At 48.9% G+C, this 14,587-nt stretch overlaps 1 protein-coding gene across 1 annotated transcript in view; it reads left to right on the top strand.

The window, feature by feature from the left end:
* Positions 1 to 1,788, top strand: part of ATP12A (ATPase, H+/K+ transporting, nongastric, alpha polypeptide) — a 48,143-nt gene extending 46,355 nt beyond the window's left edge. The window contains exon 23 of the mRNA XM_015423442.1: positions 1,281 to 1,788. Coding sequence (XP_015278928.1) covers positions 1,281 to 1,309 — 29 coding nt within the window. The 3' untranslated portion in view covers positions 1,310 to 1,788. The remainder of the gene's footprint in view (positions 1 to 1,280) is intronic.
* Positions 1,789 to 14,587: the final 12,799 nt, after the last annotated feature.

The raw sequence follows: 14,587 nt of genomic DNA, 5'->3' as shown, positions 1-14,587 counted from the left end.
CTGAACTGAGAGATTTGAGCAGGACCGAAGCTCATGCAGGAGCAGTAGAAGAAGAAGAAGAGATTGGATTTATACCCCGCCCTTCACTCGGAGTCTCAGAGTGGCTTACAAACTCCTTTCCCTTCCCCTCCCCACAACAGACACCCTGTGAGGTCGGTGGGGCTGAGAGAACTCTGACACAAACTGCTCTTTTTCAAGGACAGCTGTGCCAGAGCTTGTGACTGACCCAAGGTCACATCAGCAGGTGCAACTGGAGGAGTGGGGAATCAAACCCGGTTCTCCCAGATTAGAGTCCGCACACTTAACCACTACACCAAACTGGCTCTCAATAATAAAATATCTCTTTTTACAAAAAGTATTGAAGCTTTGGAGGAAGGTGGATGCAGAAGAACCAGGCCCTACAGTCACGTACTTATGGGGCACAAGTAGCAGAGTAGGGATGCCATTCCCCAGGTGGGGGCGGGGGTGCCCCCACTTTTGTGGGTTCCTGCTCACCGCCGGCCAGTTGGCCAGCGGGAGTAAATCCCCACCCACCCCCAATGCTGTGTGTGATGTGCTGATGTCTCCTGGAAGTGATGTCAGCGCATCAATGGCATCAGGGGTGCGTGACAATCTGATTTGGGGGCAAAGCTCTATGGTTTGAGGCTGTTTTTGACCATGGAGTTTTGCCCAAAAAGCAGAGTGCCACCCCCAATGTCACTGACGGCACACTCAGGTCATGACAGCATGTTGCACGACATCCCCGCCTACCCTGGAATGCCCACCCCGGAACACCCACCCCATCCCCTTGCCGGCGGGATGCCATTCCCCAGGTGGGGGCGGGGGGAGCCCCCACTTTTGTGGGCTCCTGCTCACCGCCAGCCAGTTGGCCGGCAGGAGTAAACCCCCCCCAATGCTGCGTGTGATGTGCTGATGTCCCCTGGAAGTGATGTCAGCGCATCAATGGCGTCAGGGGTGCGTGACGCTCTGATTTGGGGGCAAAGCTCTATGGTTTGAGGCTGTTTTTTTTACCATGGCGTTTTGCCCAAAAAGCAGAGTGCCACCCCCAATGTCACCGACAGCACTTCCAGGTCATGACAGCATGTTGCACGACGTCCCCGCCTACCCCGGAATGCCCACCCCGGACCACCCACCCCATCCCCTTGCCGGTGCAACAAAGGGTCCCGGCAACCCTACAGCAGAGGGAGCAGTTCACCATTTCCTCCTGCTAAAAACTTACGCCAGCTGGCTCTTACCACTTAAGAAGTGCTTAATTCCTTTCTGTCTTCTGTTCCTTTCAGGCTGGTGGGACAAAAATATGTATTATTGAGCGGCATCATCCTCTCATCTCTCCACGCTGGAGAGTGGGCTTTAGTTGCCTCCTTGAAGGTCCTGGCTGTGCAATAGTGGCCGACGAGAAACTGCTCTCAGAAGGACGACCAAAGGAGAAAAGGATTAGAAATGGAACTTGACAGTACTGTAAACACTGACCCTCTGGTTATCAACTTGAACGTTTCCTTTTTATAATGCCTGAACCCCCTACTGTTTAAAGTGTATAAAGTTCCAAGGAAAGGAAAAAAACAAACAAACACCCTGTATATATCATTCAAGAAACCACATGTTTGTAATAATAGGAAGGTGAGGCACTGACTTGCACTAGGTTTCTTGAAGCTGAATTTGTTGTTGTTGTTGTTCATAAGCATGTAATATTTTACACAGCAATCCGACTTGTATGTGCACACAAGATAACATGCTGCTAGGGACTGCTCTGTATTAGCACACTTTGATAATAAAATATCTCTTTTTACAAAACGGACTTGTTTCTCACTGCAAACTCTTTCCAAGTGGCTGGAGGAAGGGCAGGGTGACAGAGGCTAAAGAGAAAATGGGTGTATTATAGGGATGCCAACAGTGTTCCCTCTAAGCTGAGTTAGTGTGAGCTAGCTCACAGGTTTTTAGCCTCCGGCTCACACATTTTTGTCTTCGCTCAGGAAGGACGGCTCCAGAGCAAACTAAATTTATGCAGGAGCCAACTCGCTCGCTCACAACTTTAATGCTGGTAGCTCACAAAGTAGAATTTTTGCTCATAAGACTCCACAGCTTAGAGGGGGCATTGGTTGCCAACCTCCCGGTGGCGGTTGGAGATCTCCTGGGATTACAACTGATCTCCAGGCGACAGAGATCAGTTCCCTGGAGAAAGCAGTCACTTGGGTATGGTGGACTGTATAGCATTATACCCTGCTGAGGCCCCTCCCCTCTCCAAACCCCACCCTCTTCAGGCTCCACCCCCAAAATATCCAGGTATCTCCCAACCCAGACCTGGCAACTCTAGTTTATTATCACAGGGAGAAGCAGAAAAAAATCTGCCCTGGTGTAAGGCAGTAGAATATTGCTGTGGTCAGACTGCAGGGTTGGCGCGGTCTGGCCCCAGCTCTAAGTACTCTGTTGCAGTTTGTAACAGACAGTCTTGATCATACATCCCACCCTGAGCTGGCCTCGCTGTGCACTCGCCCCTTGGTTGACTGTTCAGATTATTGCTGCGTGACAACCACAGAGTGGGGGGTTGGGTGGCTCCTTTTTACCTTTTGCCTATGTATGTAGCTGCTTATTCAAAGCACCACTCTGTTTTGACAGCCAGAGGAAGCTGCCTTCCCCTCTGGAAAAAACTCATATTTTCAATTAACCGCTTCCCCACCTGTGTGCTAAAAGGTGTGGGCAGAGGAACCTGCGTGAAAAAGACAAAGGAGGCTTCTCAGCCTGCCCCCCCCCCGTCTCACCTCAGATGACAGCTGAAAGCTTGCTGGTGTACATGAAGATGCGATTATGCGCACATCGCTAACTGACTAAAAAAAACCCAAAGGAGCTATCAGATTTCCCAACTGGATTGAGTTTGCACCAGGGGAGTTCAGACATCCAGAAATGTGGGGCGAAAGCGCTGATATCCGTAAACACCAGACTTTCCCCAGTGCATGATTACTCCGCTTCCAAAGAAGGGGCAGAGCGAGGTAGCGATGACTGGGGCACAGAAGGCAGACACAGAGGATGTAAACAAAGCATGACAAAGATTAGCGGTCAAATGCAATTAATCAGGAAATCAGAGTCCTCTGCATGCTGCACCATTTCATTGCTCAGTGCTTATCTTCTTATGTTTGTATGGAAGGGAAAGTAAGTTATTTCACTACCTTTATCACGATTTATTAGTAAACGCTGCTGATGGCAAAAATTCATGACCTTCCACATTAGATTTCAAACATCTTTACTCATAAAATTATCATCTTATTTCTTCAGTCTCCATCAGGGGAGTTCAGACATCCGGAAATGTGGGGCGAAAGCGATGATATCCGTAAACACCAGACTTTCCCCAGTGCATGATTACTCCGCTTCCAAAGAGGGGCAGAGCGAGGTAGTCATGACTGGGGTACGGAAGGCAGACACAGAGGATGTAAACACAGCATGACACAAATTAGTGGTCAAATGCAATTAATCAGGAAATCAGAGTCCTCTGCTGCTGCACCATTTCATAGCTCAGTGCTCATCTTCTTATGTTTGTATGGAAGGGAAAGTAAGTTATTTCACTATATCACGATTTCTTAGTAAATGGTGCTGATGGCAAAAATTCATGACCTTCCACATTAGATTTCAAACATCTTTACTCATATCTTAGTTTTTCAGTCTCCATTCTCCACATCAAGACATAAGAAGAAGACCGCTGCTGGATCTGACCAATAGTTCATCTAGTCCAGCATCCTGTCTCACACAGTGGCCAACCAGTTCCTCTGGAGGACCAACAACAGGGCACAGAGGCTGAGGCCTTCCCCGATGTTGCCTCCTGGCTCTGAGATTCAGAGGATTAGTGTCTCTGAATGAGGAAGTTTCCCTCAGTCACCAGGGCTGGTAACCAGTGATAGACATACTCCATGAATCTCTAATCCCCTTTTAACATGACAAAAGGCAATTAAAGGGAAATCAGATGGATGGAGGGGAATTCCTTGGGAGTGATTATTTAGGGCTTGGCAAAGGGAAGACACACCAGTTTCTGTGGCTTGTGGTGCAGGAGGCCAATACATTTTCAAGCAGCTGCTTTTTTGCCATTCCAAAATATCAAACTAAGGTTAAATATACAGCTGTTAGAATACTGAGATGTTCAGAGTCAGTCTGGGGAACTGCTACACAGGGCACATCACAAAGCAACAAAGCCCTGTGTGTTTCAAGGAAGAAGCCCATATTTCTCAGCACAATTGCATCATTTGGCAATATGGGCAAGGTGTCATAAATTTCTTCTGGCAACTTGCTCCTGCATCTTAAATCGTTCAGTGCCTTAAGAGTTCCCCATTTACAGCTGTGTTGAGTACAGGTGGCACTGAAATCTGAAATCAAGTGAGACCTGACCCCACGATTGTCTAAAAGTCACGACAAATAAACCACAAGGATACCAGGAGTTAAACTTCAGGCTCATGCGTTCAGGTGCCTTTAATACCACCAATCTGCCCTGCACCATTCTGTTTGCAGCCAGACTAGTTCAGCTGGATTTGCTCATTTTACTGCTCACGTTTGAAGTCCTTGACTTTCCATTCCCACCCACCCCCCCACCTCAAATTATGCTTTGTTTTTTAAAAGCAGCTTGTACTGGCATGAACTAAAACCTCTCCCCTCAGCCTCCTCTCTTGCTCCTTCTTGCACGTCTGACGGGAATTCGCCCCCAAATTTGTTTCACAAACTACAGGCTTAAGTAGCTTCTGGTCCCTGCCACACGGCAGGGAATACACCGGCCAAAGTGCGGGTAATTAGAGCCGCACCAAAATAGAGATGCCGCGGCAGGATCCCACGGATCCCCTGAGCTGTGGCGCCGTGCTCCCTGGCACGATCAGATGCTGGGGAGAAAGACACGGTCGGAAGGGGGAGGCTGCCAAACTGCGCATGTGTGAGCATGCACAGTTCGGCCAGGAGACAGGGATGCGCCGGCGGACGGACGAGCCGGTGATCCCACGGCCGGCTGTGATGCGGACTTCCCGGATGAACCACCTCGGTAGGGGGTTCATTTTTGCTGCAGGGTTTTTGACAGAAGGGCCGGATCGGGAACGGGCGCGCAACGCTTCCCAGATGTTGCGGTGGGATCGCGCCCGTTTTCTGCGGCCCCGATTCGGCCCTCTCCCAGCCCAAAACCTCTCGTGTGACCGGGGCCTCTAGTGACTTTTTTATCTACAACGAGGCTGCGATCGCACATACTAAATAATCCACTTTCAATGCACTTTCCAACTGGATTTTACTGTGTGTGTGTGAACTGGCAAAATCCAGTTGGAAAGTGCATGGAGAGTGGGTTTACAGTGGATTAACACTTAGTTATAAATAAATTACGCTAATGAGTTATGCTAAGTTATGCTAATGCTTTGGGAATAGATGGTTAGTTGCAGGCTCCACTTGGATTACTAGCTATTGGGGGGGGACGTGTAGATCTGTCCTCGCAGAGGAGGGAGAGCTTGTACCTGAATAAAACGTGGTCTTAAAGGTGCCACCGGACTGTTTTGGACTGGGGAGCCAGGGGGAACTCTGCAACTCACCTGGCTGCTTCTTGCTCTGACTGAGGGCTGCTGGGAGCAGAGGGTGGGGCTTGTTGCAAGTGCCCACCCCCTGGGCTCTTTACTGCCGGAGCTCCGCTCCTGTGCGCTCCTGCAGGAAATGACCCCTGCAACAAACCATCTATTCCCAAAGCAAATAGCAAGACCTGGCATTCCTCCATCTCAAAAGAGCATCAGGCACTTCAGAAGAACCTAGGATGCATCACCATTGAGTCTGCAGAGAGCACCCAAATTCAGAAACAGAAGCCGTCATCATGGGAAGATGACTGGCAAAGAGACTTGTAACCTCTCGACATATGTGATTGGCCGCAGCACTTCACGGGCAACCGTTTTGCAAACCCCACCCTCAAATGCCAGCACCCACTCCTGTTATCAATGTTATAAACATGCAGACAGGCTGAACAAGATTTGGGGGTCCACACTGTAGGCAACATTATTTCAAACCAAAAATATTTGTGGCCAGTTACAGATATGTCCTCATGGAAAGAAATGCAAACAGAAATGCAGAAGCAAATTGAGCTACAGGAAGTGGCGGCAGCTACAAGCATGGACAACTTCACGATGGAATTAGAGAAACACATGGAGCAGAGGTCCATCAGTGGCTATTGGCCCCAAGGTATAGATAGGAACTCTCAGTCTGGGGCAAATGAGGCTCTGTATTCTTGGTGCTTGGGGGTGGGGGGCAACAGTGGGAGGGCTTCTAGTGTCCTGGCCCCACTGGTGGACCTCCTGATGGCACCTGGTATTTTGGGCCACTGTGTGACCCAGAGTGTTGGACTGGATGGGCCACTGGCCTGATCCAACATTGGCTTCTCTCTTATGTTCCCTTATGTTCTTATGTAGGGTATAAAACAGAGCAAATATTGTTGCAAAGGGGACACCAATAGCCACAAAAGCCAAGTTTACTACGGGGATTGCATATTAAGAATTTACAAATTGCCTCACTAAGTCAAACCAAGGCTGATCTGGTCTAGCGTTTGAGATGCCAACTGCCTGGACAAAACAAAGTCATCCTTTTAATAGAAGCTTATTTACCAGGTGATGCTATTTATCTCCACACCGTGAAAATCTCCAGCAGCCCGTTTTCACAGCTACCTCTCTCCCTCCCTCCCTCCTGCAAGACTTAAAGGGCCCTCCACCTGCGCCCGCCAGTCAGCTGGAGGGCCCTTTAACTCTTGCCGCTCAGGCTCCACTGGACTGTTTTGGATTGTTAGCTATTGAGGGGGGGGGATGCAGACCTGCCCTCACAGAGGAGGGAGAGCTTGTACCTGAATAAAACTTGGTCTTAAAAGTGCCACTGGACTGTTTTGGATTGCTAACGGGGGGGGGATGCACAGATCTCCCTTCACAGAGGAGGAAAGCTTGTACCTGAAGGAAGGCCGGGGGGGGGGGGGCTCTGCAATTTACCTGGTTGCTTCTTGCTCCTTGTGGCCCAACTGAGGGCTGCTGGGAGCAGGGGGTGGGGCTTGTTGCATGTGCCCGCCCCCTGGACTCCTTACTGCCGGAGCTCCGCTCCTGTGCGCTCCCGCAGGAAATGATCCAGCAATGCTGCTGAAATTAAGGAAGACCGGATGGGTGGGATCCTGGGAATCCTGCACAAGCTACCTTGAACTCCATGGCTGAAGAAAGGTGGGAGAGAAATGTAATAATGATGCCTTGTAAGGTCCATGGGTTCACAGTTTCAGTTCTGCTCTCCTACTTTCCCTTTTTACACATGCATAGTCCTGGCAGGTTTCCCAAGACCATCCATGATCATGACTCTCAATAGCACACTTTCCAGTTTTACCTCTGTAGGATTTAACATTCTGTCCCTCTTCAGAGAGCAGCTGCCAAGGTATGTCTTGAGCGGAAGCCCATCTTGATGACGAAAGTGCCAAGAACCGTTCACGTTGTTTGTTTTCCCAGTTGGTGAACTCGGCGGTCACCTAGCCTGTATTTGTCCCCTCACACACTAACCCTGAGGACTCACATATGCTAAGCCTTGAAAACGTCCATATTTTAAAAAACAAAACCATGTATTTTCTGTCTGTCTTTAGACCCCAGTCCTCAAACCACTGACATTCAGCTTATATCCCGCTCGAACCCCTCCCACGGGGTCTCTGAGCGGCTTACATAGTTTTTATTATCCCTAACTATGGGCACATACATCATTGGGGTGGGATTGCCTACCAGCACCCAGTGGGGTTCAGTTAGTATTTCCTCAGCTTGTCTCGGCTCGGCTCCCGGCTTCAGCTCGGCCTCTCCATCCACTCTTTCTTCAGACTTCTCGGTGGTCTTCTGGAGTCGACGGGCCATCCGTCGCGCCGACCGCAGCGCAGCTCCGGCTCCGTCCCTCAGGCTCCGCTGCGCCTGCGCCACTGGGTCTTTGCGCTTCCTGGCTCCGCCTCTGCTGTCGGTCCACCGCTCGATGTTACGTCTTTCTTTACTTCCGCTTGCCACCTTGCCTGCCACCGCCATTACACACCGCTCCGCCGCTGCCGCCGTCGCTCGCCGAATCGCCGCTGCTAGAGTCCCACCCCACCTCCCAATGGAGGAGGGTGCTCCCTGCCTTCTAAGGCAGGTACCCATTCATCTACTCGCAAGTTGTTTTTTAAGGCTTTCGAACTGCTGGGGTAGGAGGAGATTGGATTTTTACCCTGCCCTTCACTCGGAGTCTTAGAGTGGCTTACAAACTCCTTTCCCCTCCCCTCCCCGCAACAGACACCCTGTGAGGTCGGTGGGGCTGAGAGAGCTCTGACAGAAACTGCTCTTTTTCAAGAACAGCTGTGCCAGAACTACGGCTAGCCCAAGGTCACACCAGCAGGTGCAAGTGGAGGCGTGGAGAATCAAACCCGGTTCTCCCAGATTAGAGTCCACACACTTAAGCACTACACCAAACTGACTTAGTTTAGTTCTGGAGGCTGTCGTTGAAGAGCTACAAGAAACAAACCCCGAGATTGTTCTGTTTATACCCAGCATGCCTCAGTGCCAGGGCTGCCAGTAGCAGCTTAAGAGACTGACAAGATATTCAGGATATAAGACTTCAAGAGTCAAAGCTCCCTTCATCAGATACAAAGGGGAGGAGGGACCTCAAGGGGTATCTGAGAAACAGGGCTTTGACTTGCAGAAGCTTATACCCCCAAAATCTCGTTGGTCTCTAAGGTACACCTGGAATCAAATCTAACTGTTCAACAATAAGCGACTCTTCTTTGTATGTCATTTTATACAGAAGATATAGATAGGACCTGAATACAGATCTCCCAGGCACTGGACCAGGCCCGTAGCTACGGTGGGGCTTTGGGGGCTCCGCCCCCTTTCTTAAAGGCACAGCTCCACAAGAATTTCTCCTGTAAATGCTTTTTTCCAATCATTTTAAAACATTTTAAGCAGAGTGGGGCAGGGGTCGTTTCGTAGAAAAAGAGCTAGGGGAACTCATTAGCATAACTTATTAGCATATGCCACGCCGGCCTTGCAGCTCCACTGCCGAGCCCCATGAGGGGCCCGGCGGTGGACCTGCAAGGCCGGCGGGAGTGCAAGGAAGCCCCGCGAAGGCCCTCCCTGGCCCCAGGCAGGCAGGGGTGGGGAGAGGTAGGGAGGAAGCAACTTACCCTCCCTCTTCTCCTGCCTCCTCCTGGCTGAATGAGGGCCGGAAGCGAGGCGGCCGGAAGCAGGGGGCGGGGCTTCATCATGTGCCCCCCCGTACCTCACCCGGGGGAACTGCGATCTCCCGCGATCCCCCCCGAAATGACCTCTGGAGTGGGGTTCTGTAGTTGACTAATTCCTGTACTGAGCAAGGGTGTTGGAGTAGGTGACCTCTAGGATACCTTCTATCTATGTGCCAAGAAACTAGCTTTCTTGTTTGCTTTCTTGACTATAGAAGTCATCACCTCCACCTGCCGGCCTGTTATCGGAATTGTTGCTTAGGCTGGCAGAAGTGATTAACTTGCAGCAGCTGAGAAGTGTCCTCTAAAGTGGTCGACAGCTTGCAATTTAGAGAGCTATCCCGGTAAGAGCTTTCTATTGGTTCAATGGCTTTTCTTTCTGCACTGAGAACTTCAGCCCCACCAGTAAAAAAATTGCCCCACAAGCCACAAAATCCTGGCTACGGCCCTGCACTGGACTTGGGTTGGACTCTATCCACTGACTTGGATATAAATGTATTTTTAATATGCTTTGGGTCCCCATTAGGGAGACAGGCAAGACATGAATAAAATAAATTAGGTAAATAAAAATAAATACTCATTCTGAAGTCTAATGCACAGCCTGAATTCTGTAGCCAGTCTCTACGAATTCCTGGGGTTTGGTATTATGCAACGTCTAGGGCAAATTCTGCTGAGCCCCTTTTTACTTATTGCTAAGCCGTTGGTGTAAGCAAGTCATAGAGATGTTGCCCTCAGATCAGTTTGGGACAGGTTGAAGGTGAAACCTTATCATAGACTCTGCTGCAGGGCTGTACCTGTTCTGTTGCTAAACCAAAGACTTTAGTCTCCAGGGCCGAAAATGTCTCTGAACAATTTGCTGTTACCAGATTTGTACTTCTGGAAGGAACCTGTGCTGGTCCCCTGCAGGGAAGGGCGATAGGCTTGGGAATGCACCTCCTGTTCTGAGTTAGAACCAGCAGTTTATGATGTATCCTTTTGCTATTTGCTGGCATTGCATGCCCTTGGTTTTCCTCCCTATCCATCAAGGCTGCTGCTTCTCGAATAAAAGAAGCCAGGGTCATTCCACGGTTGCTTGTACGCCCCAGGTACCTCTTCGTGCACAAAAGTAGTTCTGCCAGATTCCTGAAATTAAAGACCTTGGTCTTATTCTGGGGAAACAGATTAGGAGAAAAATACCAAACAATGCAATCCTAAAGTGAGTTACCCCTTCCTAAATCCACTAACTTAGAAGGGTGTAACTCAGTTTAGGATCGCACTGAACACCAGACTGTTACACAGCCCAAGCAGAAAAATCCCTGAGAGAGCTATACAGGGATTCAGGTTCATTTTGATGGGGTTTTTTTTTTTTGCCAGGTTCCCCTAGCCACTGGTGGTGGTGGTGGGCTGGGTTATCAGCTCCAGGTTGGGAAATTCCTGGAGATTCGGGGGTGGAGCCCGGGGAGGACAGGGACCTCAGTGGGGTACAACGCTATAGAGTCCACCCTCTAAAGCATCCATTTTCTTCAGGGGATCTGTTTTCTGTAGTCTGGAGATGAGCCGTGATTCCAGGGGGTCCCTAGGCCCCACTTGGAGGCTGGCATCCCTAGGAATACTAGAGACTTACAGGGTGTTTGTACTATTATATTTATAAGTAAATATGCTAGTAACCACAGTATAGACAAATACTCTGTTATTAGTTGGTAGCACAGCAACTGACTATCCCGGATTTTCAGAGAGCAACTAATGCAATGCCAGCGAAGGCTACCTTGCAGGTTTTAGCTACAAGTAGTGGTGCGGTGCCAAACTGCAAACGCTGTCCAGTTGAGTTCAAGTATCCATTTCAATTTCATTTTTCGTTTCTGAAAGGGGGGTGATTGGATTAAACCTCCCAACATTCTGTGAATGGCTCCTGCACACTGTGCCAACCATTTTGGGACTCCCCCCTTGCCAGTGTGTTTTGTAGTGGTACCCACTCCCACTTTCAAAAAAACCCCAAAGTACGGACAGGCTCAACAAGACTGAGGACTTCTGTTCATAATTCGTAAGTTCTTTATCATGACAGATGACTTTTGACAGGAGAAACGTTTGTTGGGATTTTTGCTGACGGGATGAAATATGCGGAAGGACACAAGAACATAAGAAGAGCTGTGGTGGGTCAGACCAAAGGCCCATCTAGTCCCGCGTTCTGTTCATACAGTAGCCGACCGGCTGCCTCTAGGAAGCGCACAAGCAGGAAGTCGACAACAGCATCATCCTATAGACACAAGCCATAGAAATAAACTGGGGGGGGGGAGCTTGTTTTGCCATGTGCATGGCTTTAATGGAATTAGTACATTTGACACAAGAAAAGAGATATACCTTTTATGCAATGTAGTTACCCTCTAGATCAATGTTCCCTCTAAGCTGTGGAGTCTTGTGAGCAAAAATTCTACTTTGTGAGCTACTGGCATGAAAGTTGTGAGTGAGTGATTTGGCTGCTGCATAAATTAGTTTGCTCTGGAGCCCTCCTTCCTGAGCTAAGACAAAAATGTGTGAGCCAGAGGCTAAAAAACTGTGATCTAGCTCCCACTAACTCAGCTTAGAGGGAACACTGCTCTAGATATTATTGATCCAGCAAGGTGTTCAATAGCATTACTGATTATTTTTTTTTAAAGAAATCTAGCCATCTCATTTCATCAGCTAGATAAATGGTTTGGGATGGGCCTGTGTGTACAGATAGAATGCCCCGAGACTTTTGACCAGTTTTGCGGGTTGGTAGGAAATAACAACTGACCATTCGTTATGGCCCTTTTCAGACATTGTTTATTTACAAAAATTTGTATCTCCCCTTTCTGCCCTTACAGGGGCCACGAAGGCAGCTAACGAATTTGAAACACGCCTCCTGATGGCACTGGAGTTTGGGGCACTGTGTGACACTGAGTGTGGGACTGGATGGGCCACTGGCCTGATCCAACATGGGCACTTCTCTCATGTTCTTATGATAAAATCCCATTTTAAAACCATTAAAGTCAGCCCCCCCCAACGCACATCATTTAAACAATTTTTAAGAAGTTAAAATCCACGCAAAACAAAAACAGTACATAAGAACATAAGAGAAGCCAATGTTGGATCAGGCCAATGGCCCATCTAGTCCAACACTCTGTGTCACACAGTAATCCCCTCTTGAAGCCGTCCACGCTTGTAGCCGCCGCCACCTCCTGTGGCAGTGAATTCCATGTGTTAATCACTCTTTGGGTGAAGAAGGACTTCCTTTTATCTGTTCTCACCCGACTGCTCAGCAATTTCATTGAGTGCCCACGAGTTCTTGTACTGTGAGAAAGGGAGAAAAGTACCTCTTTCTCGACCTGCTCTTTCCCATGCATAATCTTATAAACCTCGATCATGTCACCCCCTCAGCCGTCGTTCCTCCAAGTAAAGAGCCCCAAGCGCTTTAACCTTTCTTCCTAGGGAAAGTGTTCCAACCCATTTATCATTCGAGTTGCCCTTTTCTGCACTTTTTCCAATGCTATAATATCCTTTTTGAGATGTGGAGACCAGAACTGTACACAGTACTCCAAATGAGGTCACACCATTGATTTGTACAGGGGCATTATCATTGGTACATTGGTTAGGAAGGAGGGATCATTAAGGGAATGCCAAAGGAAACAACAAAGTCTTCACCCAGTGGCAGAAGGTAGCAACAGAAGAAGACAGAGGGGTCTCCCTGGGGAGAAAGTTCCAGAGTTTTGGGCCCATGACCAAGAAAGCCCTGTCTCGGGTTGCCGAGTGCCTAATCTCAGAAGGTGGGGGCAGCTGAAGCAAACTGTCGGAAGATGACTGTAGTGGTTAGTTAGATTCAAAAAGGAGCAAACCAGGGGTGGCCAAACTGTGGCTTGGGAGCCACATGTGGCTCTTTCACACATATTGTGTGGCTTCTGGAAGGGCAGCTGAGGAAGTAAAGGGGAGGCGTGCCTTCCTGATTGGTCTTCCCTTCCCCAGCCAGTGTTCCTCTCCCTGGGTAGGCCTGAGGTGGAGGGAAGCAGAGAAAGAAAGCAGCTAACTTTAAATGCATTCTCAAAGCCCCCCCCCTGCTTGGAGAAGGAATTTGTCTCTTTAAATCCCTTCTCCAAGCCAAGCCAGCTGGTGTAGGGGCATGGGGTAGGCTGGAGAGCACATTTAAAGTTAAAGTTGCTTTTTTCACCTTTTCCTCCCTCCCTCCCTCCCCCATTTATTTGCTTTCTTTCCACCTCTCTTTTTCTCTCTTTTTGCCTTCCTTCCTCCCTGCCCCATCCATTTGCATTCTTTCCACCTCTTAGACAAACATCATTCACAAACAATTAAATATCTTTGGACAAATAAATATTATCAATAAAACAGAAGAAGACAGAGGGGTCTCCCTGGGGAGAAAGTTCCAGAGTTTTGGGCCCATGACCAAGAAGGCCCTGTCACGGGTTGCCAAGTGCCTAATCTCAGAAGGCGGGGGCAGCTGAAGCAAGCTGTCGGAAGATGACTGTAGTGGTTAGTTGGATTCAAAAAGGAGCAGAGTAGATGGTCTTTCAGGTGATTCTATTTAACATGCCAGAAACATTGTGTATGTTGTCACCATGTTTGATTGATCTGAACAGAATCTTCGTGAACACAACTATACGTGCAAAGAGAAGTATGCTATGGCTCAGTGGCAGAGCACCTGCTTGGCATGCAGAAGGCCCCAGGTTCAATTCCCAGCATCTTTTCTCAAAAGGACCCAGCAGTGAAAGACCTTTGCTGTGACCTTGGAGAGCGGCTGCCAGTCTGTGTAGATGGACTGAGGGTCTAATTCAGTAGAAGGCAGCTTTATGTGTCCAAATTCAGGAAGTTCATCTCTGAAATTTAATATAGTGAATAACCCTGGGTCAAACTGTTGGAAGTGAAGGACTTTGCCCTTTCTCTTAGCCTCAGACTTCAGAGGCTGGACCATAGAGAGTCAGAGAGATAGAGAGGCCAGGACCCTGATCATCCTTCCCTTCTACTGCTCTGGTGTATAGGTTCCCTTTGATGTATAGATTGCTGCTCTCGGGGAATCTTCCTTCATTCTGGCTTAACATTCACACTATGCTACACTTCAAGAGCAGGTTGAGAAAGAGGTACTTTTCTCCCTTTCTCACAATACAAGAACTCGTGGGCACTCAATGAAATTGTTGAGTGGTCGGGTAAGAACGGATAAAAGGAAGTACTTCTTCACCCAAAGAGTGATTAACACATGGAATTCACTGCCACACGAAGTGGTGGCGGCTACAAGCATGGACGGCTTCAAGAGGGAATTAGATAAGCGTATGGAGCAGAGGTCCATCAGTGGCTATTAGCCACAAGGTATAGATAGGTGCTCTGGGGCAAGTGATGCTCAGTCTTCTTGGTGCTTGGGGGGGGGGGGTCAACAGTGGGGGGGGTTCTAAG

The sequence above is a fragment of the Gekko japonicus genome, unplaced genomic scaffold (assembly GCF_001447785.1).
Source record: "Gekko japonicus isolate JY-2015 unplaced genomic scaffold, Gekko_japonicus_V1.1 scaffold2195, whole genome shotgun sequence".
NCBI classification, from domain to species: Eukaryota; Metazoa; Chordata; class Lepidosauria; order Squamata; family Gekkonidae; genus Gekko; species Gekko japonicus.
Note: the sequence above shows the minus strand (reverse complement) of the source record. Positions and strands in the feature narration are given on the sequence as shown.